At 42.8% G+C, this 23,177-nt stretch overlaps 1 protein-coding gene across 2 annotated transcripts; it reads right to left on the bottom strand.

The window, feature by feature from the left end:
- Positions 1–34: 34 nt before the first annotated feature.
- On the bottom strand, positions 35–23,085 carry LOC306929538 (uncharacterized protein). Of its 2 annotated transcripts, XM_079510106.1 has the most exons (10): positions 22,817–23,085; positions 18,413–19,620; positions 16,253–18,236; positions 5,863–5,981; positions 4,634–4,730; positions 3,735–3,912; positions 1,875–2,011; positions 1,551–1,741; positions 944–1,042; positions 35–337 (listed from the first exon to the last, which is right to left on the bottom strand). In XM_079510106.1, exons 2-9 carry the CDS (start codon positions 19,603–19,605, stop codon positions 967–969), a joined length of 3,975 nt encoding a protein of 1,324 aa, XP_079366232.1. In that variant the 5' UTR covers positions 19,606–19,620; positions 22,817–23,085; the 3' UTR covers positions 35–337; positions 944–966. The 2 variants fall into 2 exon arrangements, with proteins under 2 accessions (XP_079366232.1, XP_079366233.1); XM_079510107.1 differs by lacking the exons at positions 16,253–18,236; positions 18,413–19,620; positions 22,817–23,085 and adding an exon at positions 11,270–11,906.
- Between the last annotated feature and the right edge of the window lie 92 nt (positions 23,086–23,177).

Below are 23,177 nucleotides of genomic sequence, written 5' to 3'. Positions count from 1 at the left end.
CCAAAACAGATCATTCTTGGCACTTGGAAGGCACTTGGATTGGATGATCTCATCTCAGAAACCTGATTTATTCCACAAATAATAACAAAAGTATTCTGAATTCACAAATAATAAAAGTATTCTGAATTCACAAATAACAAAAGTATTCTGAATTGTCAACAAAAAGTGCTCAAAGGCCAACATGCCTCACAAAAGCATACATTTCCTCTTTGCATATTTGCACATTTCCAGTTCATGTCTGCATAAAGACACAGACATGGAGCAATCCCACGAGTTTTCTCAGAAATCATAGCTGAGATGGAAGTATTCCTGCTCCACTTCAGGACTTCAGCGTCTCCTGAAAGATAATCAACCCATAAAGTGCATTTTAGCATCACTATGCAAACAATTACACGCACAAGAGGACGTCAAGATCAGGAGAAATATGGGGCCTGATGATCAAAGTGGCAGACATGCCATACTTGATATTTGTATGAGCCCATTAAAACTGGGAAAGCATCCGTGTCATTTCAGATTTTAGCTACCGGGTATGTATATCAAATTGGTTCGCAAAGTGGGATCCGGGGAGGTACCAGGGGGTCCCCAGCAAAAGTAGTTAATATACTGTAGCGTCACATCATTTTAACCACCTTGTTGTTATACTGACTATTCAAAAATAGCAGATATATTGGGAAAATTTGCATATATTTTTAAACTCAAATCTCAAACATTTTTATCTCAAATCTTTGCTTCTGGGTCAAAATATTTTCAGATGGGGTCAGCGACTAAATATATACAATACAGTATAATTTTGAGGGTCCATGACATGAAGAAGTTTGAGCACCACAGAAGATAGCAAAATATGTTTTTCAGAAAACTGTTTAGATTTTTTTTTTTTTTTTTTTAGAATCAGTCTCAGGTCTTAACTATATTTCATGGTATTCAAACATTACTCCCTCCTCACCAATGTTGACTCATTGTGTCTGGTTAGGCCTCATTGTCGTACTGACTCAAACGTTTCTTTGACTTCAGTTCTTTCAACCAGGAGGGGGCAGAGTTTGTCCTAGGAGACACAATCACACAATCATCATGCAGTCATAACCTTTGTGTGGCACAGATTTGGCACATACCGGCATGGAACATGGCTTTGCCCAGAATGTACAGAATATCGTCACTGTCGGGTCTAAACCTTGTGTGTTACTTTTCAGGAAATGGGAAAAACAGTGTTTCAAATTTCAATGGAAACTTTAACTTTATTTACATGCTTTAATAGGTCATACTTTTCCTTTATAATACCAACAAACAGAATTAATGACTTCAAAACTGGTGACCCTATTCGGGCCAATTAGGGTTATACAAAGAACGTTCAGAGGTTGTAACTTGTGAGCGACTAGATCTGACATTTACGTTACTTTTGCGCAACACTGTCATGCGATGAAATATAAGACGGGTCATTCATTTATGGAAAATAAATGAAATATGGAGACAAGGTTTCCCCCAACAGCAACGATATATTTCAATGTACGTTTTCAAGGTTTTGTAATGATTCTGCTGTAACGATTGGTGCTTACCCTCCGTCTGTGCCTCCCAGAGGGGGCAGCACTCGAGCAGCCCCGGCCAGCAGAGCAGGGGAACGAGGGGGGCGTGAGAGCTGAGAGGTCGGTGGCGCTAGCTCCACACCTGGACTCTCCTCCTCCACTTTCTCTGGGCTTTTCTCTGGGCTTTCCTCGACGCCTCCTCCTGTTCTCTTTTTCAACTGAGCCTTAAAAGCAGGACACAGACAAGCACACAGCTCCTCAGGGTTTGTTTTCAAATGGAAGCCTACCGTTTATCATCATGCCTTAGCAAACTTGGAAAATCATTGGTTTTTATTGAATATCTTTGACAGCACCTACCATGAGGGCAGAGGGATTCATCCCAGGGAAAATGGCGACCCTCTGAGAAGTAGGAGGCGGAGAAACGACCTCCTTCAGTCTGGGCTGCTCCTCCTCAGACTCTGATGCCCGCTTCTTGGAACATACCGCTTCTCCATCTTGGTAAGACAGTCAATGGACCGATTAGTACAAACATACTATACAATACATTCATGTTTCCAGACTGCTTTTCACCTTACTATGGGCATGAAACCCTAGGCTTCACTACTATGGGCATGAAACCCTAGGCTTCACTACTATGGGCATGAAACCCTAGGCTTCACTACTATAGGCATGAAACCCTAGGCTTCACTACTATGGGCATGAAACCCTAGGCTTCACTACTATGGGCATGAAACCCTAGGCTTCACTTCCATAAAGTTCACCTTACTATGGGCATGAAACCCTAGGCTTCACTACTATGGGCATGAAACCCTAGGCTTCACTACTATGGGCATGAAACCCTAGGCTTCACTACTATGGGCATGAAACCCTAGGCTTCACTACTATGGGCATGAAACCCTAGGCTTCACTACTATGGGCATGAAACCCTAGGCTTCACTACTATGGGCATGAAACCCTAGGCTTCACTACTATGGGCATGAAACCCTAGGCTTCACTACTATGGGCATGAAACCCTAGGCTTCACTACTATGGGCATGAAACCCTAGGCTTCACTTCCATAAAGTTCCATTCAATGAGACAGGGTGAGCTGCCTGTTGTGGCGCATCACGTGCCGTTGCGTGGAATTCAGCAACTATGAACTCAGCGTGATGGTGTGGCCGTTTGGTGCGTTGGCTACTCACTTCCCTTGAGTTGCTTATGTGTACACTTATGTAATCTGCCATGTATTCGTTTGATCATTGTTTGGGAATTGTCTTGTAGGTTCATTGTCTATGTCAAATAAAATGTAATTGTAAAGGTGTCCTGTAAATCCAAGAAACACAGCTGCAGCTAATACAATTAATAAATAAGTGTTTTAGATCTAGGAGTGAGAATGTGCAAGCATTGACAAGACTGTTGACTTACTATGCCCCATGGCTCAGGGTAGCCTGGCTAATAAGCCAGACTCAAATCACACTGTCGTGTGGTATTTGAGTCTGGAGATGCTGTGTATGGATCTTGTTTCCCGGGGGGCGGGTTCAAACATTTTCTCTTTGACGCAATTGGTCAGAGCTACTGTCAGTCAAAGTCAAAGCATTGAATGTCACTGTACCAAAGCCCGCCCATATTGCATACCGTGTCCCGATTGGCCACACCAGTTCTCTGGTGTAGGAAATGGGGGTACAATTGAGCCTCTCCAGACCGTAATCCGCCGGCAGGCAATTTTTTTTTTTGCCAACGGCTGATTCGGTCTGGCTTATTAGCCAGGCTAGGCTCAGGGCACACCTAAATCTAACACACCCATTATTAATTTTATTAGCTGCTTACTAGCTTGCAATGTTTTATTTTGTATTTTTACCGTTATGTATATTTTCACCTGTACGTGAAAACAAACTAATAATAATGCATTTCTTTTTAAATAAAATATTGTTAGGATATTAGATTAATAAGATGAGATGATTAATATTTTACACAGCCTTTCTTTTGCTTTACTTAGATAGGAGATAGGAAACTACTGCAGAGTAGGGGGGAAAGGACATGGATCCAGAAACATTGCCAACTATGTGGTTGATGCACTCTCCAGTTATCTACATGCACACCATTTTAAGATGGCTTTAATATAATTACAAATAAAGTCATTCATTTTGAATGAATGAATGAATGAATGAATGAATGAACGGAAAGAATGAATGAATGCAATAATTACAAATGGATTGATATAATAGTTGTGTTGCTAACCTGTAGAGTCACACGTCCTCCAGTCAGGACTAGGAGTGGTAGGAGAGGTGATCTCAGTATGTGTGAATGCTACTGGGGCGATTCGGGCAGACGTTGGCAGACGTGTTCGCTGGCTCCTCCTCTTGCCCAGCTCTGCCCGTGACCTCTGGACCTGGTTGTCCAGGAAAGAGGTGGTGCTCTGTGCATAAAGGACAACAAAAGAATGATCAGTATCTCCAATAAATCTTCTAGGCAGGTGCCAGACCCATGGACAGGAAATGAAAGTCTGTACACTGTTGCTCCCCTTTGTATATTTGAATCCAGCACTGCTTCGAAATGTCACTAATGGTGTTTGATTGAAATCTGCAAAGGAGAGCTATATTCTGCAGACTTTCATTTTCTGTACATACGTGCGCGTGCGTAAGTAATGTCTACTAGGCCAAAACAATACAAATAATACTTGGCTATTTACTTAACGGAACACGATAAGCTTGAAACAACTATAAGTCTAGGTTTATAGCTAATAGTGTGACCACATCCCATGCATGTGGTGATGTCACCCACATGCCATGCATGTGGGTGTATGAGGCAAATGCCTCATACAAGTATGAGGCAAATGCTACTTCTCGTGTTTCCCAAACAACATGGCTATCACGTCTGTTATCAAGTCTTGCAATAGTGGCCGGTGTGGTCCAACCTTGAGCAACTACATATTTTTCGCCACACATGTTTTCAGAAACAGATTTTAGTGGAGTCTTTCCTGTTAGTCCTTTGGTCATTGGCACTCTGGGAGGACTTGAGTTCCTCCATAGTTTTGTTGCCCCTTGTGGCTAATACATGCCACAGTGTGACGAACAAACAAACAAACACACACACCCCGATTCCATCAGGGTGGAGGACAAACAACCAGTCAGACTAACCTCAGGAAGGGCAAGTAGCTCCGTCTCTGTGTCAAGGATTCCAGTGTCAGGTTCATCAGGTGACATTTCAGCTTCCTGGTCACATGTAGGCTTTGGACTAGAAGAGGAGGAAAGCCAGTTAATTAATTTAGGCTGAAATGAGGAATACTGAGAAGCAGAGGATATTGCCATTTTATTTCAATAATTATGAGTTTGGTTAAAGTCTTATCAAGCTCCTCACAGATGAAATTAAATATTTTGCCTTTATAAAACACTAGGTGGCAGAGTAAGCTTAAATCTGGAAAATGCAATATGGAAAGCAGGAAGCAGGTATAAAGCTAAACAGAGTTTAACTTACACTTTGTTTTTGTTTTTCATTTTATGTTGAGAGAAATGTGCAAAAATGTTTCACATGTTTTTGTATTATTATTATTTATTTTTTTAAATGTTGTTTTTTTGCGGGTTTCGCCTTTATTTTATATTTTTTATAGAGGGACAGACAGTAGGCTGACAGGAAATGGGGGAGAGAGATGGGGGAGTGACATGCAGTAAAGGCCGTCGGGATCGGGAGTCGAACCCGCGGCACACTGCCAGACTCGGACTGCCGGCCAAGGTGCCTGGACCGCTGAACTACGGCCCAGGCTGTTTTTGTATTATTAACTTCATGGACGAAGCAGGCAAAGGATAAATACATTTCTAAATGTTGTGTTGTGAAAAAAGGACTATTTTGGTCTAGGAAAACCCATTAAACATGATTCTTGTTTGCACAAAGTCCATTAAAGTTCTTGCCTTGTGAGCTAATCGTAGCTCTCAGACTGCACCTGTAGGCTACTTATTTTACGACTTTAACCCGTTCAGGCCTGACGTCGAAATTAAAAAAAGTTTTCTAAATCATGACAATTTTCTGAAAGATTTGAGGCACATTTTAACGATTTAAAAAAAATAGCAGACCTACAAGTTAATAGCTAAATTATTATATAATGTATGTAACCACCAAAAAGGGTTCCCGCTCAAAATGGGTTAAGTTAATGTGGTACGTACCTAGCCAATAGGGCTTGAGTTTGAATCATCAATTTGAAACCACACCTTTAAAGCATGATACACAGATGTGCTCTTGAACATGTCTTGACTAGTCTTCTATCAGCAGTGACTCAGCACACATAAAAGGACACTACTGACAACTGATGTCAATCGATTGTGTAGTCCAAAGTAAGAGTGACTTGGGTAGAATAGTTAAGTATGTTTATTACCTGTCCATTGCAGGAGACACCTGTTCACAGGACCCATGCTGTTGGTCTCCTGGTTCACTATCAACCAAAGCGTCTGTGTCTAAACCGTCTCCCCCTGTACAGTAGCTTTTGATCTGCTCCTGGGGTGGCAGAAAGGAGAGATAGAGATAGTTAGATAGAGATAGGTAACGATGGTGCAATATGGACAGAAATGTAATAAAACATTTTAAAAGGGAATAGAAAAATAAAAACTTGCATTTCAAAGTATATACTGTATATCAATTAACTACCTAAAGCCCTGGCCCGAGCCGGCCTAGCGGTCCGGGCACCTAGGCTGGTAAAGCCTGACAGCATGTCACAGGTTTGAGTCCCGATCCCGGCGACCTTTGCTGTGCGTCTTTCCCCCCCCCCCCCCCCCCATCCAACCTACTGTGATTTATCAATAAAGGCAAAAGGCCCCAAAAAGACCTTAAAACCGTGTTGTTGCAAGGAGTTGAGAATGCGAACTTGGGACTAGTTGCAAGGAGTTGTTGCAACTGGTGTGGTTTGGGCTTTAGGATTCCACATAATGCTTTAAATGTTTCCTTATCTTCTCATTTAGACAGTGTATACTGTCTAGAATGAAACAGAGGGAGAGGATGGGCTGTGTGGGATGCATAAAGTACAAACTACAGAGAAAGAGCTCCAACAAGCAGCCAGGCATGCATCTTTTAATGAGTTGGTCACAGAGGGTAGCTTGTCCTCAGTAAATATCAAGCGTGCAACTGCGTGCACACACACACACACACACACACACACGCATATAACTACTGTACACATTTACAAAAACACTCTTTTAAGCTCCCTGCATGTTACCTGGATACTAGACAGATGTTGACTGCACTGGTCTTGGAAATGTCACTACATATAGACTACATCTGGTTCACTACATAGACTACATCTGGTTCACTACATAGACTATATCTGGTTCACTACATAGACTACATCTGGTTCACTACATAGACTACATCTGGTTCACTACATAGACTATATCTGGTTCACTACATACATAGACTACATCTGGTTCATTTCACTACATAGACTATATCTGGTTCACTACATACATAGACTACATCTGGTTCATTTCACTACATAGACTACATCTGGTTCATTTCACTACATAGACTACATCTGGTTCATAAGTCCATGTAGTGCGTGAAACTGATGTTGTTGGAGTCACACAAAAAGCAGCTTCATTTGCACAATGTCTCTTATCTGGCAGAATCATGGTGTGGATGAATGGGCTACTGAGAGGATTTGCCTATGGCCTCAAAAAGGGTGGGTGTAGATGTGCAGAGCCAAGTTACATCTACCTGAGTCCATACAGGTGGGTGTAGATGTGCAGAGCCAAGTTACATCTACCTGAGTCCATACAGCAAGAGAAGTAATCATCCAAGCAACTGAAGCAAGTGAAGCAAGTCTATGCAATGATCCTCCACCTATTCTGCTTCATCATAACAGTACCTGGTGCAACCTATTCATTTTAACCCATTTTATTTTGACCTGAGATTCTGAAAAAGCTATGTTTCTATGTCAGTCGTTCTTCGATTTTTCAAAAATAGCAGACCTACAAGCTTGTGGCGCGCCACTCGGTGGCGCGCTATGAGCTTGTAGATCTGCTATTTTTCAATAGCTTAACATAACATAATGCTAATACCAAAAGGGGTTCCCGCCCAAAATGGGTTAATGTTGTGAAGTAAAGTTGAATAGGCATATTGTAACAAATTATACAGGTTGTTTCAAGAAACTTAATAAGGAAGCAATTATCTGATTGGTTGAAATCTAGCCATGCAGTTGCCTACGGAACTCGACTCGTTCCTGCAGCAACACATGCGTGCCATTCATGACAGTAAAGCACACCCTCTCGTGTGGATATTGCTTAAATATAACAACTGGCCCCCAGACCATCCCTCCTGCAATCTGACAGTAGAAAGGCTAAAACGAGCAAATAGTAAGACATTTGTGTCCTCCAACCCACCAATGGTGCACTGCCGGCTTCATGCAGAAAAACGACTCGACTTGAAAGAGCATAAAATCAGTTTGACCAAAATTAATCATCTGTCCTCTGATGTCCTCCTACCTACGGTAGTTATGAAAACAAATAAGCAAAGCTTTTAATGTATCAACTTTAAAAGCCTTTACACATTAAAAGCCTTGCTTATTTGTTTTGCTTTGTTTGTGGATCGTTTTACACCATCCCAAACAAAGCTGAAGCCAAAGCTGCTTCTCATATTTGCCCTCGCAACTGCAAAGATGGCTCCGCTGCAATGTTTTTTCCTGTGACTCGCCCTACAGTAGGCATTGCACATGATATACGAGATAAAGATCCATAAATGCATATTTCTTGCCTCAAACGTTTTCAGTTCATCCATAGAAGTCATTCATTGCCACTTGTGGAAGACACAGTGTGACCATTCCAATGACAAACCCACAAATCCATAGCAGAGAAAGCTGAGGAGCAATGCAACAGGAAGCAAAACCTGTACAATGATGATGGTGATGATTGATGTTATCCAAGCACATCAACAAATGGGAGTGTCTGTCTACTCCTTCAGCTTTAGTCATGCAGTGAGTTATGTTAAAGTCTACCTCATTTCATATAGAGAGAAGATGGAATGGGGCAGTCAACAATATTAACCGTAGTGTCGCTATTCTTCTGGGCAGCCAGCCGCATGTCATAACAGGCAAACATCTGGCAAAAATAGCCCTGGCATCTACAAGTTCACAATGTGTTGTGATGCGTTGTTACTTTTGCGTGATACTATCATATGATAAAGTAGGGCATACAATATTCCAGCCAGACATTCAACAATATATTACCACATACATACAAACATATTCCAGACCATTATGTAAGGCAATCAGCTCATACATGTCTATTACTACTCTATACTTACTCTTGACACCATCCCACATTAAATATGGTTGGAATTCCAATATACCAAAACTATACTTAACACCAATAAAACAACATTGTGTGTCTGCATGAGTGCACATGTGTGTTTACATGCGAGTGGTGTGGTGGAGGATGTACTGTGCAAGTTGAGACACGGCCAAGATTCTTTATAGTTCTCTTCCTCTACTTTTTCGTCATGCTCTGCAGTGGTTTTCATTTTTGTGCCCAAGGAACACACCAATGGGAAAGTCAAAATCTCGAGGCACACCTGTGTTCCTAGTGAAATCACACCTGTGTTCCTAGTGAAATCACACCTGTGTTCCTAGTGAAATCACACCTGTGTTCCTAGTGAAATCACACCTGTGTTCCTAGTGAAATCAGCAGTTACCGTATGCAAGCTCACATGATGCGTGGCACTGTGAGCTTGTGGATTGGCTGTTAATATATATAAATATTTGTGGGGGTAAACATTTTCATAATTTGAAGATAATCATACGTTTTTGCATATAATGACATGTTAGGGACCAAAATAGAGACACTATAGGTTGACAGAATTCACCTCTGTAAATCAAAAAAAGAATTCATAACTTTTATAATTACAATAGTATATTGCAATAATAATAATAATATGTGGTTGTCACAAAGTCCCAAGGCACAACTGGATTTGTCTCAGGGCACATCAGTTTGCCTTGGCACTAGACTAGTGCTGGGCAATTAACCGAAAATATACCAACCAATACTGAGGAACGCAACTCTTTGCAACAAAACAGTTTTAAGGTCAACCGCACCAATGCAACTCCTTGCAAGTTGCAGACATGTATGACATGTCTATTAATGTTTTATTTGTAATAGATGTGTAAATTGTGTATATTCCACATTGATGTAATTTTATCCTACAATAATGTACAAGAGAATGACAATTCTCAAGCCCCTGGAGGGGTTTTAGGCATTCTCCTTCACATCTTCACTGAATCTTTGTGTAAAAAGCCAGAGACGCCCCCCATTCCCATTCATGAGAGCAGGGGCTGCTCTCATAAACTCCGGCTCGTTTATCAAACAAACATGTTCCCGTCTCTTAAACCATATATAGATGCACTCATGCGCACATGTGTAGCAGAAGTGACCCAGAGCCTCTGCCTGATGACCAAAAGCCTAATATCTTCAAGAAGGGTGAATTCTATAAGGCTATTTGGTTAAGATGTTGGCTTTCCACGCGGTAGACCCGGGTTCAAGTCCCGGGCAAAGCAAAGCAAAGCAAAGTTCTTTGTTTACCCAGGGAAGTGGACTAAGCTCGAGATGCTTGTTTACAGCCACACCCTGCTCATAGAACATTTCATGGTAGGGGTCCAATGCCTTGCTCAAGGGCACTTCAGCGGTGGTAATTTTAACGTGCCGGTCGGGGATTCGAACTGGCGACCTTCCGGTATCAAGACCGCTCCGCAAACCGTTCGGCCACCGCTGCCTCTCTAAAGGGGCGTCACACAAGCAGACACATGCAGTCTGTGTACATTGCTACCAACACTACAGCTTGTCTCTGAAATAGACACAGCTAAGATAAGACATCTGACATATAATAAAAATCAAAGCCATGTGAAGTGAGGGGCACTCTTATCATCATGCATCATCTTATTCCGGCCAATCACAATTTGCGTCCTCGTCTTCATCTTCAATGTTTGTGTTAACACAATGTTTGTATTTACACAAACCCTCAAAGCTGGACATAAGAGGAGCTAGCACCCCTCAAAATACACAGGTTTAGAAAACAGACCACAGTGTACACTACACTACTACAGGTCAACAAACTATCACAGTATGTCCTCCCTGGAGCTGAATAGAAGAGCACCCATCATGTTCTTCATTTAGATTTGAATAATTACGTTCTAACTTAATACTGTGACCATAGTTGTTCATTGAGAGTGCAGCTGAAACATTTGCTATGCTTAAGTTTGGTTGTTTAATTATCTAAGGCTGCAAGGCGCACCCGTTTCTCAACCTGTGGTCCATGGGAGCATGCACCCGTTTCTCAACCTGTGGTCCATGGGAGCATGCATTCAAATGTGAAAAATAAATACACACACAGTTGTGTGGTGGTCCTTGAGAATTATTCAAAATATGCTAGTTGTCCAGAGCTAAAAGAAATAAAAAATAATCACACCTGTGTGAACTGAGTGGTGCAAGGTCTTATATAGCCTGATCAGCTGTGGTCTGACGTAATGTCAGTGACCATAGTAACCATGCTCATTTTTTTGGGTCCCACGTACAGGTACACACACGTACAGGTACACGGGTACATACACGGGTACAGACAAAGCTGGTTGTTGGAGTGGTTTGCACCACTCAATAAAGGCAGAGAACCACTCACTTATCTAAGCCATTTGAAAGTTGAAACTATGAGTCAGACTTCACAAGGTTAATCTTAATAAAAGAATATTCAGAGAAGAGAGCATGGAGCATGGAAAGTAGGACTTGCAGAGATATTACATCATCTCTCACAGGGCAGGTTTCAGTGGTTCTCCTATGCAGAGCCTGGTGGCGACCTCGGAGGGACACGCTACGCAGGGATCTCCTGCTTCGTCTGGCAAAGCTGCGAAGTGGTGACAAGGCCCTCTGAAACCGTCCCCCCGCATCATCTTCCTCTCGCTCGCCCTCTTCCTCATCCTCCGCCTCTTCTTCTTCTTCTTCCTTCCCTTCTTCCACCGGGCCCCAGACCAGCTCCAGAGCCCCGTGCACGGACCGTCGCACGCTGCCCACCCAGCCCAGCACCTGCAGCTGCGCGGCCGATAGCTTTCCTCCCAAGTACTGCATAGCTGGTGGCCTCGTCAACGTACAAGGATCAACATGGAAACAATGTAACCGGGGGGGATACTCAAGCCCTGCTTTCATAGGGCTCAAGTGTCTTCTAGTGGTTACAGTTGACAGGTCATGTCTCTAATCTGGGGTGGCGTGAAGAAAATATGTTGTAGAAAGTCAAATGAAGGCAGTCTAGAGTGTCTTTAGATTAACCAAGCTTAAGTCCAACTTCCATGTGGGTGGGGTCCATATTTTCTCCCCATCCTTTGATGGGTTCAGGGCAGGACAGCTTCTTAGAACAGCCTCGTTAAACAGTCTCCATCAGTAAGGGCGTAATGAAGTCTGGTATTCCTCTATGGCATTCCTTACGATAGACAAGACGTGCCAAAAGACAACATTCCCAAAGTTACCTCATCATCACAGAATGACGTCCAGTGGAAACTATCAATCACGTGCCAAAGTTCATCCTTTTGTCTCACCTTTAAATAATGAAGAAGAAAGTAGAAGGGTCTCTCTTACTCTACTCAGAGCAATTTCAATGTTTACCTCATTCTTCAGCTCTCGCCTTTTCTCTTTTGTGAAAATGTGTTCTGTCTTAAACATCCTCAAGCTTGTCTGCAAACATGCCTCTTGTCACATATCCATTTTCTGAAGAGAAAAAAAAGCAGCGTGGGAAATGTCTGCCGCACTAAATATCCCAGGCCAGGTACAGAGAGCTGGATCACCCAATTCTCTCACTCTTTCACTTCAGAGGGTGTCAAACAAAGCTACGGTCTGTGCTCAGAAGTGGAAATTCCCGAGGGAGGGCAGGCTAGGCCAAGGTGCTTTCTGTACCTTCCTCGATGGCTCTCTCCTAGTAGGTAAACGAGGGTACTTGAAAGACCAAAGGAACTGCCCTTCTTCCGCTTTTGTAAAAACAGCAAGAGAGAGACGGACAAAGCCAGTGTGAGAGAGAGAGAGAGAGAGAGAGAGAGAGAGAGAGAGAGAGAACAAGAGAGTGCAAGAGTCAGGAAGTACTGGTGTTTATGGATGAAAGAGAGATGAGCCAGAAAGCAGATTGAGAAAAGGGTGGGCTCATCCACAAACAAGAAAGTTTGCATATCCTCTGTGTGTGTGCGAGAGAGACAGAGAGAGAGAGAGAGAGAGAGTGGATGGAGGTGGAGGTGGGTGTGGGGGGCTCGCTTAGGGGCGGAGCGACAGAGTGAGAGGAGAGGTGGGCAGCCAATTGAGGGACCATTTATGGTCATTCTGATATGCCATCATGAGGGAGGACAAGGAAGGAGAGTGAAAAATGGTGTCCACATCTAATTGAGGCCCAGTGACCACATATCACATCCTTGCTAAAAGGCCCATCTATCTATTCTACCGTATCCGTCTCTGGGTTCGCCAGCCACTCCGTCTGAATGAGGTCTGACGGTTGGCTGCACAGCCCGTGTTTGCACAGCAAACATCTAACTCACTATGCTATTGCTAAACTGAATAGCTCTTCGCTCTCGCTCTCCTTCTGTCAGTCAGACAGAAGGTTTTTTGTTTTGTCACCATAAAAGTTTAGCTTATATCCTTAATTAGCTGTCATTTGGTAGGCAACATCCACAACTGCTGTTGTTGCCATGTTGTAACAATCTCTATTACACAACATTTTTTTTCAATTCCATAGAGTAGGGCAGGCAGAAGGTAGGTAGTGGTATTATTGAGTACAATGGTGCCTCCTGGTGGTCAAAGTAGCATTAATCTCAGGCAGACTATAATGACTTCCCCAACCATGCCTCAACATGCAGTTCTAATAAAATTGTGAATTATTCTGCTTATACCTTATCTAACACAATTGGGCGGCGGTGGCTCAGGGGTAGAGTGGCTGGATGGCAACCGTGAGGTTGCCAGTTCGAACCCGGGCTCCCCCAGAGTCACTGTCGAAGTGTCCTTGAGCAAGACACTGAACCCCAAATTGCTCCCGATGTGCTAGTTTGTGCCTTGCATGGTTTCCACTGCCATCGGTGTATGATTGTGTGAATGGGTGAATGTAATGCACAATCTCTGTAAATCGCCTTGGATAAAGGCGCTATATAAAAATGCACCATTTACCATTTACAATTTACCAATTGATTAGTAGTACCAATAGTAGTAATACCAATATTAGTAGTAGTTCAAATTTTGCAAAAAAATATGTTCTTTAAATAGAAACTTTGTGTTGGTACTATGTTCATCAGTAGCCTTTCCGTAGTACTGACATGGGAAAACAGCCGAGTCAGTCAGCTGACTACAGTAATGAAGTACTGCAATGTTACCTGTGGTTTGTGCTGATGTCATAACAATAGGCTTACCTTGCTACTCTTTTACTTGTCCTGCATTAGGCGGGATTATTGTATAGGCTCATAGGGTGTGTATACGCCTGTATACTTATTTATTATTATTGTATAGGCCCATAGGGTGTGTATACGCCTGTATACTTATTTATTATTATTGTATAGGCCCATAGGGTGTGTATACGCCTGTATACTTATTTATTGTATAGGCCCATAGGGTGTGTATACGCCTTACATACTTATTTATTGACTCGTCTTCTTGTCCTGCACCAAACCTGTTGATTTCGTCGACTAAAACTATGGTGAAAAATGTTTGTCGACTACCTTTTTTCACTGACAAAACTAAATAAAAACGAAGCTATGAGGACAATTTCATCAACAAAAACTAGACTAAAATGTTAGGGAGGGACTAGTGGAGAAGAGATCGAGTAGAACTAAAAAGACACAAGTCAATTTATGCTTTGTTGCACTCAGGTGTCTGAAAATAGCAGACCTACAAAGCGTTGTGAGCTTTGAGATCGGCTATTTTCAGCATGCAGAAAAACAAATCATATGCGTATCATGACAATGAGACCGTTGACATGCAGTTACAGGTATGCAGCAACAAATATACAGCACTTTTACTGCAAAATTAACTCAACAGAAATGTATGTCCCAACAGCAGAGAATTGTCTTTTTGTTTCGTCTATTATGGTCAGCCTGCACAACATTACATTTCACTCAGTGAAACCACAAAGCATTGTTATTTATGTTTGGTGCTTCCTGTTTCTCATGTTGGAAGAAATGTATTTACCTGCCATTTTCAGATTCAGAGCCTTGGCATTATGTTCGGACTATGTGAATTTTATTTGTAAGGTTTGTCACCACTAATGTCACAAAGATGTGTGGTAGTTATTATTATAGGCATGTCGGTGTAAATAAACAAACAAAACTCACCCATAGCTGTTGCAGATACCCCAGCCAAGAATAACCCATCGCCTTTTCTCATGAATGTATGTATCTTTTGACTTCCTTCAAAGTCAGAACCTAGTTTTTAGTTCCTTATTTGTCCAAATTATCGGTCTACGTTTCTGTACGAGTCTATATGTATGCTATGCATGCATTCTTTTATCTCAATAGTTTTCTTACGCAAAGAGTACAGATACTGTAGAATGATGTTAAGTTCAGTCACACTGTCAAACTGAAAGCATGTTCACTTCCTTTTGCTCCACACACACACACACACACACACACACACACACACACACACACACACACACACACACACACACACACACACACACACACACACACACACACACACACACACACACACACACACACACACACACACACACACACACACACACACACACACACACACACACACACACACACACACACACACACACACACTTTAAATAGCTGAACTAACGCTTATGCAATGCATATTATGCATGTGCACACATGCTTATGTATGCAGGAGCACAACAGGGAAATGGACATCAACTTAATTGGCTGACTGCACACTGGCGCCTAATATTTCCTTATTAAGACAGGTGGCAGAAAAATGCCTATTTTGCTCTTTTGTATGTGTGTGGCAAAGATTTTCTTTATAGTACCTACAACTTATAAAGCTAATAATCTATATAGCCTATAAATGTACCAGCAAAACTAGGCTAGCGATTTACAATAAAAGGCATAAATGAGTATAGTGGAGTTTCTTATCGTCACACCTCTTAAGTCAACACCCATCTCTTTCTCCAACATTCCATGTTCTGATAGCTTATAAATCATGGTAAGCAATGAGCTGCTGGTGCCACGGCAAGCGGATACAATACTGGCACACAGTGAATAGATGTGGAGTTCATGTCATGCCTTCATAATTACTCATGATGTCTCACCTACACATGCATAGTGACACACACACACACACACACACACAAGTTCTTCAGCTCTGACTTCATCTAGTCACAGCAAGTATAACAAGTCTAAGATATTTTTCTTATTGTTACAGGGCTGGCAGTGTGTTTGGCTGGCTGGCTGAGTTGGTTGTGTTGAAACAATCACGTACACAAACTCTGCTGCTCCTTTGCCTAATCCTCTCCCTCCTTTTCACCACCCTAGCAACATAGTATTTACCATACTGTTTTTCTTTCTTTTTTCCTCCACAGAGACTGTACAGTACATGTAACCACCTGGATTTGAATTGGGAAACCAATCATCTACTGCCCGGTCTGAGCTTCAGACAAGACTACTTTGCTACATACATATATCGAAGTGTCTGTTCATGTTTCAGTCAGTACCTAGGTATGTTGAAAACATGTACTGTATACCACAGCATTGCATTATAATCTGAGAGGATTGGGTTGAGTTGTGTTAGAACTAGCACTAGCGTATTTACCTCTTGCTTGTAATCTTCTCCTTCAAACGTTTTCGACACCTCTTCCTCGGTCTCCATCTCCCCTGGGCTCTGCTTTGCCTCCCGTGGTCTCTCTGGGTCTGGGGAGGGTTTGGGGCTACCTGATGTCTCATCGTTCCGAGGGTTGACATCCATGGATACCAGAACATCGCCTGCTTCCACCTCTGGGTGAACCACCTCCATCTGGGTAGAACTAGTGTCGGACCTGGGCTTTGAGCCCCATCTCCGAGGTTTGACGGAAAAGTCTTCATAACTAATCAAGTCACTGTGCATTTTGATTTGGCTCTCGGCCCCCTCTTTAATCGAGAGTGATTCTGACTTGGGAAGCATCGAGTCTGCCTGCCTCTGATCTACCCTTTCTCTTTCCTGATCTTCTGCCTCTCGCAGACTCTCTGCTTCCCTCTTTTCTTCTTTCTGTTCCTCTTCAGTCTCTTCCGTCTGTCTGTCTTCTGATTCTACCGTCAGCCTTTCCTTCACCTCCTCCTGTCTCTCTCCCTCTTTCCATGTGTTCTTTTCTTCATCAGGTAACTTGCTCTCCTCTTCTTCGCTCTGTCTCACCGCCTCTCTTAAACTTTCCTCTAAGTCTTTGGCTTTTTTCCTTTCCATTTCATCTTGTGCTTGTCTCTCTCTCTCCTGCTCTTTCACCTTTTCCTCCTCCATTAGTCTCTCAGCTTCTATTTGCCTCAGTCGCTCTCTCTCCATCTCTTCCTTTTTACGTTGTAGCTGCCTTTCTTTTTCCTTCTCTTGCTCCTCTCTCGCAACTCTCAGCTTCTCCTCTTCTTCTCTTAGTCGTTCTCTCGCCCTCTCCTCCTCCCTCAGTCTCTCTTTCTCCTCTCTCAATCTCTCCCGTTCTCTCTCTTCTTCTTTCCGTCTCTCTTTTTCATTCTCCTCTTCCCTCAATCTCTCCCTTTCTGTCTCCTCTTCTCTAAGTCTCTCCACCCTCAATCTCTCCTTTTCCCTCTCCTCCTCCCTCAATCTCTCTTCTTCTCGCAATCTCTCATTTTCCCTCTCTTCTCTCTGTCTCTCCTCTTTCTGTCTTGCCATCTCAATCTCCCTCAATCTCTCCATTTCCCTCTTCTCCTCCCTCAATCTCTCTTCTTCTCGCAATCTCTCATTTTCCCTCTCTTCTCTCTCCCTTTCTCTCTCTTCTTCTCTCTGTCTCTCCTCTTCTTTAAGCCTCTCCTCTTTCTGTCTTGCCATCTCAATCTCCCTCAATCTCTCCATTTCCCTCTTCTCCTCCCTCAATCTCTCTTCTTGCAATCTCTCCTTTTCCCTCTCTTCTCTCTCCCTTTCTCTCTCTTCTTCTCTCTGTCTCTCCTCTTCTTTAACCCTCTCCTCTTTCTGTCTTGCCATCTCAATCTCCTCTTTTCTCTGTCGCTCCCTCTCTCCTTCAATCAGTATCTGCCTTTCCCTCTCTTCCTCTCTTTGTTTATCCTCTTCCTCACGTCTTTTATCGTCCTGCCTTGCACTCTCTCTCTCATCGTCTCTATATTTTTGCTCTCTGTCCTCTTGTTCTCTTTTTGTCTCCTCTTCAACGTTCAGCTTTACCTTATCAGTCGCATCGGAACATTTCTGGTTTTCCTCCTCTTTCATTTTGATCTCTCCTACTCTCTTAGAAACTGGCACTGAGACTTGCTCTTCGCCCTCAGGCTCATCCTCAGAAAGCTCCTCCTCCCCTGCGCTGGAGTCAGACTCTGATCCCAGCATCTCCGGTGGACCACCATCAAATCTCTCTACTACCCCAAAGCGAACTGAGCGGCGTCGGGGGACTTTGGGTGAAGCTGGCTGAAGGCTCTCATTCACAGTGGAGGAGTCTTCAGATCTTTCCAGTGGAGTAGTATCTGCAGCCTGTATGGATAGAGACTCTCTCTGGGGAACTTCAAATGGGACATTCTTGGGTGTTGTATCGACTGTAGACAGGTCAGACTCTGCAACATCTTCCAGTAGTGGTTTTTCGGACTCTGGGCTGTGAAACAGATAAAACTCATGCTAGTTGAAATAGGAACTGCATCTCATTCTGTGTGCTTCCAAAGAATAATAAAAAGAAAAATGCAGCCATGAAATCTGTTATTTCATTATAATATTATTAGAATGTTTTTGTTTTCAGACAAATTGAAAGGAGGAAAAAAAGACAGAACCTACCTCTTAATACGGCCTCGGGGTTGACAAAGCGGTTTGTCCTCGGCCCTCGGAGACTCAGATGTGTCTGCTGCCCAGATTTTGATTCGGCTTCTAACTCCTCCTGTGCCATTTGACGGACTGAGGATCTGTGGCTCCTCCCTTTTCATAATAACCTCTGGTCTCGAGTCCAGCAGAAGACTAATTCTGCGTTTTATACTGCTTCCCCCTGACCTATCCTCCTTACCGCCCTCTGTCAGCTCACCTTCCCCTATTCTGTTTGGTTGAGCTGGGGTTGTGTGTCTACGCTCTGAGGGTGTTGGCTTGTTTTCTCCATCCCTGGTGTGTATTGTAGGAGTCGTACCAGGCTGGGAGGTCAAAGACACACCGCTCGACTGAAACTTTGAGGTAAGATCCATAGAAAGGCGATTCCTGGATGTCCCCCGGCGAGAGGTTACATTGGCGGATGGACTGGCGATGGAGTTTGTTTTTCTCAGTGAGACTTGAGGCTTTGGATCAAGAGGAGAAAAGACGGCCTTGTGAGTTTCGGTTCCCATCTCTTCTCCCTTTTGCTCTGCTGGGCTCAACATGGAGGGGCTAGTTATTTGAGTGTTAACTGGTTTGGCTGTTACTGTTGGCTTAAGAAGATCTGGATGGCTTGATTTGGGCTCAGCGGTTTGTGAAGCTGAGCTGGAGTTATTATTTGGAGCAGAACTAGGATCAGAACTATGCTGCTTTTCCAAATTATTTTTTTCTTCTTTGATTGCTTTAGTTTGTCCCTTGGTGTGGGCGTCTACAGAGATGAGCTTAGAATCTGAGGTGGTGTTTTGCCGAGAGGAGTGCTGGGTCGGGGTTTCTGACATAGATTTGAGTACTTTTGTGTCCTCAATTTGGCCAATCATATGTGACTCTGACTTGTCTGCCGTTTTTGCCGTTGAGCCGCCAGTGTCAATTGGTTTGGAGACAACATTCAAATTTGGTTTAGGGCCTGTAGGAGACTCAGCTATGGGGCCTACATTCTTAGATGCTGGTGAGACTGGGGTAACAGTCTTTGGGGCATGGATGGAGCGGATAACGTTCCTCTGGGTGGAGAAGGGCTTGGGAGCGAGTCGAGGTTTGGTTCCAAGCACTGCTGGCTTGGTGGAGGCAGCCAGCAAGCCGGTAGTTACTCGACCCTGGAGACCCTCGCCGGAGCTCCCATCTACATGAGTAGCCATGTTCTCGCTGGGTTTCTGGAAGAGAGGAGAGGATAATTGACTGGGTTATTTCTACTGTGTTTTCACTTCAGTGAAACACCATTATCACTTTCAGCAGGGAAAGCCAGGTGGTGGTTACCTCGTCAAAGACAAGAAAGACTAGAGTCTGGTTGGTCAGGATGTTTTTAAACACACTGAAAGGGAAAAGCCATGCATCATTCTTAACCACAACCAGAAAAACCAGAAGAAAGGAAGTAGGGGCCTAAAATGTTTTGGACTGACTAAGACCACGGTCAGTGTTTGAAATACTGGAATGCTCAGTGTCGAGTGTTTGTAGGCCTATGTGCCACTACCTCTCTACCTCAACATGCACATACCCACACACGCACGCACACGCACACACACACATGATTGTGAAGTGGAAAAGACAGTTTGAGACACACTCCAATTTACACCTCGATGAGCAGTTAAGATATTTTTACTACAGGAGCATTGGTGTGTGAGATTAATGTGTCACTTACAGTTACACAATGACAGACCGCTATATCAGCCATACAGGTTACAACATCTAGATCATACCACAGAACCAGGGGAAGAAGGGCAAGTCAAGATCAACATACAAATCCAGACACTGTGTGTGTGTGTGTGTGTGTGTGTGTGTGTGTGTGTGTGTGTGTGTGTGTGTGTGTGTGTGTGTGTGTGTGTGTGTGTGTGTGTGTGTGTGTGTGTGTGTGTGTGTGTGTGTGTGTGTCTATAAGAATTATATAAATGCAATTTAGAAATAACACAAAACTGTGTGGAATCATCCTTAAATTGAGTCTACCAACCAGACTTGGCAGCTCTAAACCCCCCAGTGCCATTGTGGAAGGTGGCAACATCAGAGTACAAAGTGAGCTTTGCCATTGTGGAAGGTGCAATAGCAGAGTACAAAGTGAGTGTGTGTGGGAAAGGAGGTTGGGGGTATTACCATAACAGTTACATTAAAATTCAAAAGGATTTGGACCACCCAAGTGGACCCAACATTTGTGATGCTTTACAAAAAACAAAAACATCATTATTCATGATTCATTATTCATTCAATCATTATTAACTCATTTAGGACTGAGGCCGATTCTAAAAGTTTTCTGAAAAACGGTTGTGCTACTTATACTGTACATAGCAACAAGAACCCCAAAATGGGTTCCCGTCTTGAAGGGTAAAAACACAAAAAGGGGGTCCCATCCGAAATGGGTCAATGAAATCAGGATCAATGTTTTTCAAAGCTACTGTGTGAATGTGCTGGTAAAAGGTGATTTTCGTGTCAGAGTGTAGGCCTACTTTCAATGAGTATATAGTCACGTATCCAAACCACTCCGACATAATGAAACAGAGATTGCATGCTTCACATGTCATCTGGTTTTTCCTGTAGGACTTTTGCAAAAACCGGAAAATCCACACCACAAAAGACACAAAATAATGGGTACCACTCAGTGCCAGCAGCCCGAGGGCCTGAGACACCATGGCCCTCTCAGTTTATACAGGTATGATTAGTTTATGGAATGCGTTTAGATTCCACAGCTGCACTAAATCAATGTGCAGTAAACCTTCACTCATTCACTGTGTCCATACTTCAGACAGTGGCCTAAGATGACACTTGTTTTGCATGCATTTTTATGGCATTGCATAAACACATGTGGTGATAAGCAATATACTGGGTATCCGCCAGAGAACTCTCCAGTTTTCCGACTTGCCGCGGTTTAGTGCATTTTAGTTTTACTTCACCTTCATTTAAATTGAGAGAGAGAGAGGATAGTTGTTTACAGAGAGTTTACACTAGATGAAGTAGGAATGCTAAAGTTTAAACACCAAAGTACCGAAACAATGTAATTCATTAGTAAACAATATCCTGAAATATCATTGGTACTATCATTGGTAATCACATACTCACCTTTTTATCATTATCTAGCTGACCATTTAATTGCACAAAATAATTTGATCACTTTGGAAATTAACTATAACATCTGTGGGTTTGACATACTACACTGATGAAGACAGCATGTTAGCATAACGATGAAGACATTGATGAAGAATTTTCAATGCAGCGAGTTGGAAAACTGTCGAGTTCTCCATATACTGTAGTAGGCCTACTGGTTGACATTCCGATTCAATGAAATCCTGAGATTGTGTAGAGATAGGCCTCAATTTCTGTATCATCATCATAACTTTATCTCATCAGGTTTCATTTTACCAAAATACATTACAAACAAATAACAAATGGTACAGGTGGGCACTGGGCACCAAGGAAGAGTGTGCAGTGCAGAGTGCACCTCAGTGTTAAATTGGCATTTCCCCCAAAAAAAATTAAAAACAAAATATTTAGATTTTGTTTTAATGATTGGTACTTTACTAGTTTAAGTAAAGTAAAGTATACATGATCAGAACATGCCTAAACATTCGTCAATTAATGTCTAATAGTTGCTACAAATTTCTACAAAACCTGTTTATCCAGTCAATTTGGGGCATAAACAAGAAGTTGAAGGACTATCCAACTATCTTGTAGGCCAGTTTCCCCTAAATTGATTGAGGATCTTTATTTTCTGGAAGGCTAATGCGTATATGGACTACAAAGGTCCACTAAGATCAACAGTTATAAAGTGCAGCTGCAGTAGCCTAGTTGGTAGGTCTCTTTATCTTTGTTTGCCTTTAGTTTGTTAACCTGCCAAGGCTCATACACACTGTACCTTTTGTATGCTCTGAATATTTCTCCATACAATGATTGATTTGAAACATTTAGAGTAGACTTACTGCTCTGGGATTTAAACTGCAAATCCATGGAGCCTATCAGTGTTGTTTGTGTAACAAATGCTTACAAAATTGCAATTAACTCCTAGGTATCCACATTTCACTCAGTTGTTAATAAGTTACCAATAAACTCATGTCAACACTGGACTGCTCTGTGTTTTGTGTGTCCAGACCTCAGAGTCTGAATTATGGTGCCAAAATGTCCAGGATCAGTTCATAGAAATGTTCCTTTCTACAGATTAAATAGGTTTATGGTTATAGGCACTAGATCTCACACAATTTGCAGAACCAATTGTTTGCTTAATGATAACCAGAATTACTCACATATTTACAAGCCAGGGTTAAATATAAATTATAGTGAGACAGTGATTATGAGTAGCCTACGCTGCCTGACCTGTTATTCCTTTAAGCACACCAGTTGATTCACAGTTTTGTTTGGTTTTCTTCTTACCTTAATTTTGTCTTCAAGCAGTCATCCAGGACGGTGGAGATCTATCTGGGAGGAGGACAGGAATGGAGTAGAGTAGACGGACGGTCCGAACTGAAATTGCCTCAGTCTTTCCGCGTTGTGTCCAAGGTTTCCCAAGTCAAGTCCCTAGACAGACGTCATTCTACCCCGGTAGCGTTGTGCCACAACAAGCGCCAGTCCCTCTGAGCCCTGAGTGAGAGCACAGGCCTGAGAGACACTCCCTCTCTCCTCCTCCTCCTCCTCCCAGTTGAGCCCTGGTTGAGCCATGCTGCTGCTGCTGCTCAGCTCACTGGAGTAGTGGAGTTGACAAACGAGTTCTTCTTGAGACACTCGCACAATCACT

Source organism: Electrona antarctica, assembly GCF_951216825.1.
Source record: "Electrona antarctica genome assembly, chromosome: 9".
Classification (NCBI taxonomy): domain Eukaryota; kingdom Metazoa; phylum Chordata; class Actinopteri; order Myctophiformes; family Myctophidae; genus Electrona; species Electrona antarctica.
Note: the sequence above shows the minus strand (reverse complement) of the source record. Positions and strands in the feature narration are given on the sequence as shown.